Here is a 1,815-nt window from a genome sequence, read left to right as displayed (position 1 = left end):
GTAACCCTTATAGTGAAGTAATGGTAACAGTGAAGTAACGCTGGCATTGAAGTAACGCTGACAGTGAGGTAACGCTAAAGTGAAATAATGCTGAAAGTGAAGTAAGTCTAATAGTGAAGTAACGCTGAAAATTAAGCGACGCTGACAGTAAAGTAACGCAGACAGTAAAGTAACCCTTATAGTGAAGTAATGGTAACAGTTGAGTACCGCTGACAGTGAGGTACCGCCAAAGTGAAATAATGCTGAAAGTGAAGTAAGTCTAATAGTGAAGTAACGCTGAAAATTAAGCGACGCTGACAGTAAAGTAACGCAGACAGTAAAGTAACCCTTATAGTGAAGTAATGGTAACAGTTGAGTAACGCTGACAGTGAGGTAACGCCAAAGTGAAATAATGCTGAAAGTAAGGTAAGTCTAATAGTGAAGTAACGCTGGCAGGGAGGTGATGCCGACAGCTTCATTATGTTACACAAAACTTTTATTTTAGGGTTAGTCGTGGCAGTAGTGTGCAGGTCTGCTTCTTTTCTAGGACGTGTAATGGCTTTCTAACATTTTTATCTGTTCTTTTTCTCCTCTATTGAGTGCATCGATCAAACATCTGTAATGATAGTTTAGCTTGATTTAATGATGCCACTTAGAATGAATTTATGTCTGTTAATGAGTTAAATGACGAATATTGGAGGATGTGAATTTATGCCGCTCTTTCTCTGTTGTCCAAACACCACCAACATTTGGACGGAATATCAAAGCTGCTCTGCTCTAAAACAGACAGACTTATATGTAAACCCAACATGTTAAACACTTGTTGGGTTTAAACTGATTGGTTGGTTTAGCGCTTTTATTCTTTCGGTAAAATTCGAGAGGTAGTCACCAGAAATGTTCCCAAACGTCTTCACAGCTTCTAGGACTTAATCTCTTAGCGGTGTTTGAGTATAAAGGAAGCGACTAACGGGTTTAAACCTGCATGCGGGGACAGTAAGCAGTTCCCAGTTAATTATTCCCAGTCGCTGTCAGCAGGGTCATCTGGCTCTGCTGCGCCTTGTTTCTCTGACTGCCGCCTGCTGGGTGCAGAAGCAGGAACCAGCACAGCGAGCTTAGTTGCTGTTGGCGTTCTGATGAGGGAGGAGCTAATCAGTTGGTAAACAGTGTTTCCATACCTTTGTGTCCAGGTTTATCTCCCCCGGTGAAGAAGGCGGAGCTGGACAGCCCCTCCCCACAGGAGGGCTCACCAAGAATGGGGTCCTTCACGCAGCACCACCGTCCAGTCATAGCCGTGCACAGCGGTTGGTAGAGCGCAGCGCTCCCCCCCCCCTTCATCCACATGCTCTGGACCTTCTGCAGGAACTTCCTAAAGCATTATTTTGTGTTTTGGTCAGGCCTCTCTCGGTGTCCTCATCCCTCCTCATCCATCCACTTTCCATCTTCTTCCTACTTTGCCCACGGAGCGATCCGCTACCCCCCCCACCTGACCCAGGACCCCCTGAAGGACCTGGTCTCCATGGCCTGTGATCCTGCAAACCAATCCCCAAACTCTGTAAGTGCTTTTCATTCTTTGTTTTTTTAGTTTCCAGCTTTTAACTAAACTTCAGACCAGAGAAAATAACAGAGAAACACAAAGTGGACAGAAAGGAACAAATGAAACATCTAGAAGCAAAGAACAGTGGAAGGCAGCCTCCATTTTACGCTGCAGTAGAAGAGCCTGGGGTCCATGAAGGGGTGCACCTTTTATATGAAAATTCAATTCTATTCAGTTTATTTCTATAGCTCCAATTCACATCATGTCATCTCAGGTCACTTTATAGATCCAGTTCACCAGAT

General features: G+C 44.4%; 1 protein-coding gene across 1 annotated transcript in view; it reads left to right on the top strand.

Annotated features, from left to right (window-relative positions):
* The window catches only part of LOC107086060 (nuclear factor 1 C-type-like), a 19,231-nt gene that overhangs the window by 4,882 nt on the left and 12,534 nt on the right, over positions 1-1,815 (top strand). The window contains exons 3-4 of the mRNA XM_015376801.1: positions 1,167-1,280; positions 1,374-1,531. Coding sequence (XP_015232287.1) covers positions 1,167-1,280; positions 1,374-1,531 — 272 coding nt within the window. The remainder of the gene's footprint in view (positions 1-1,166; positions 1,281-1,373; positions 1,532-1,815) is intronic.

The sequence above is a fragment of the Cyprinodon variegatus genome, unplaced genomic scaffold, assembly GCF_000732505.1.
Source record: "Cyprinodon variegatus isolate N-32 unplaced genomic scaffold, C_variegatus-1.0 Scaffold142, whole genome shotgun sequence".
NCBI lineage: Eukaryota > Metazoa > Chordata > Actinopteri > Cyprinodontiformes > Cyprinodontidae > Cyprinodon > Cyprinodon variegatus.
Note: the sequence above shows the minus strand (reverse complement) of the source record. Positions and strands in the feature narration are given on the sequence as shown.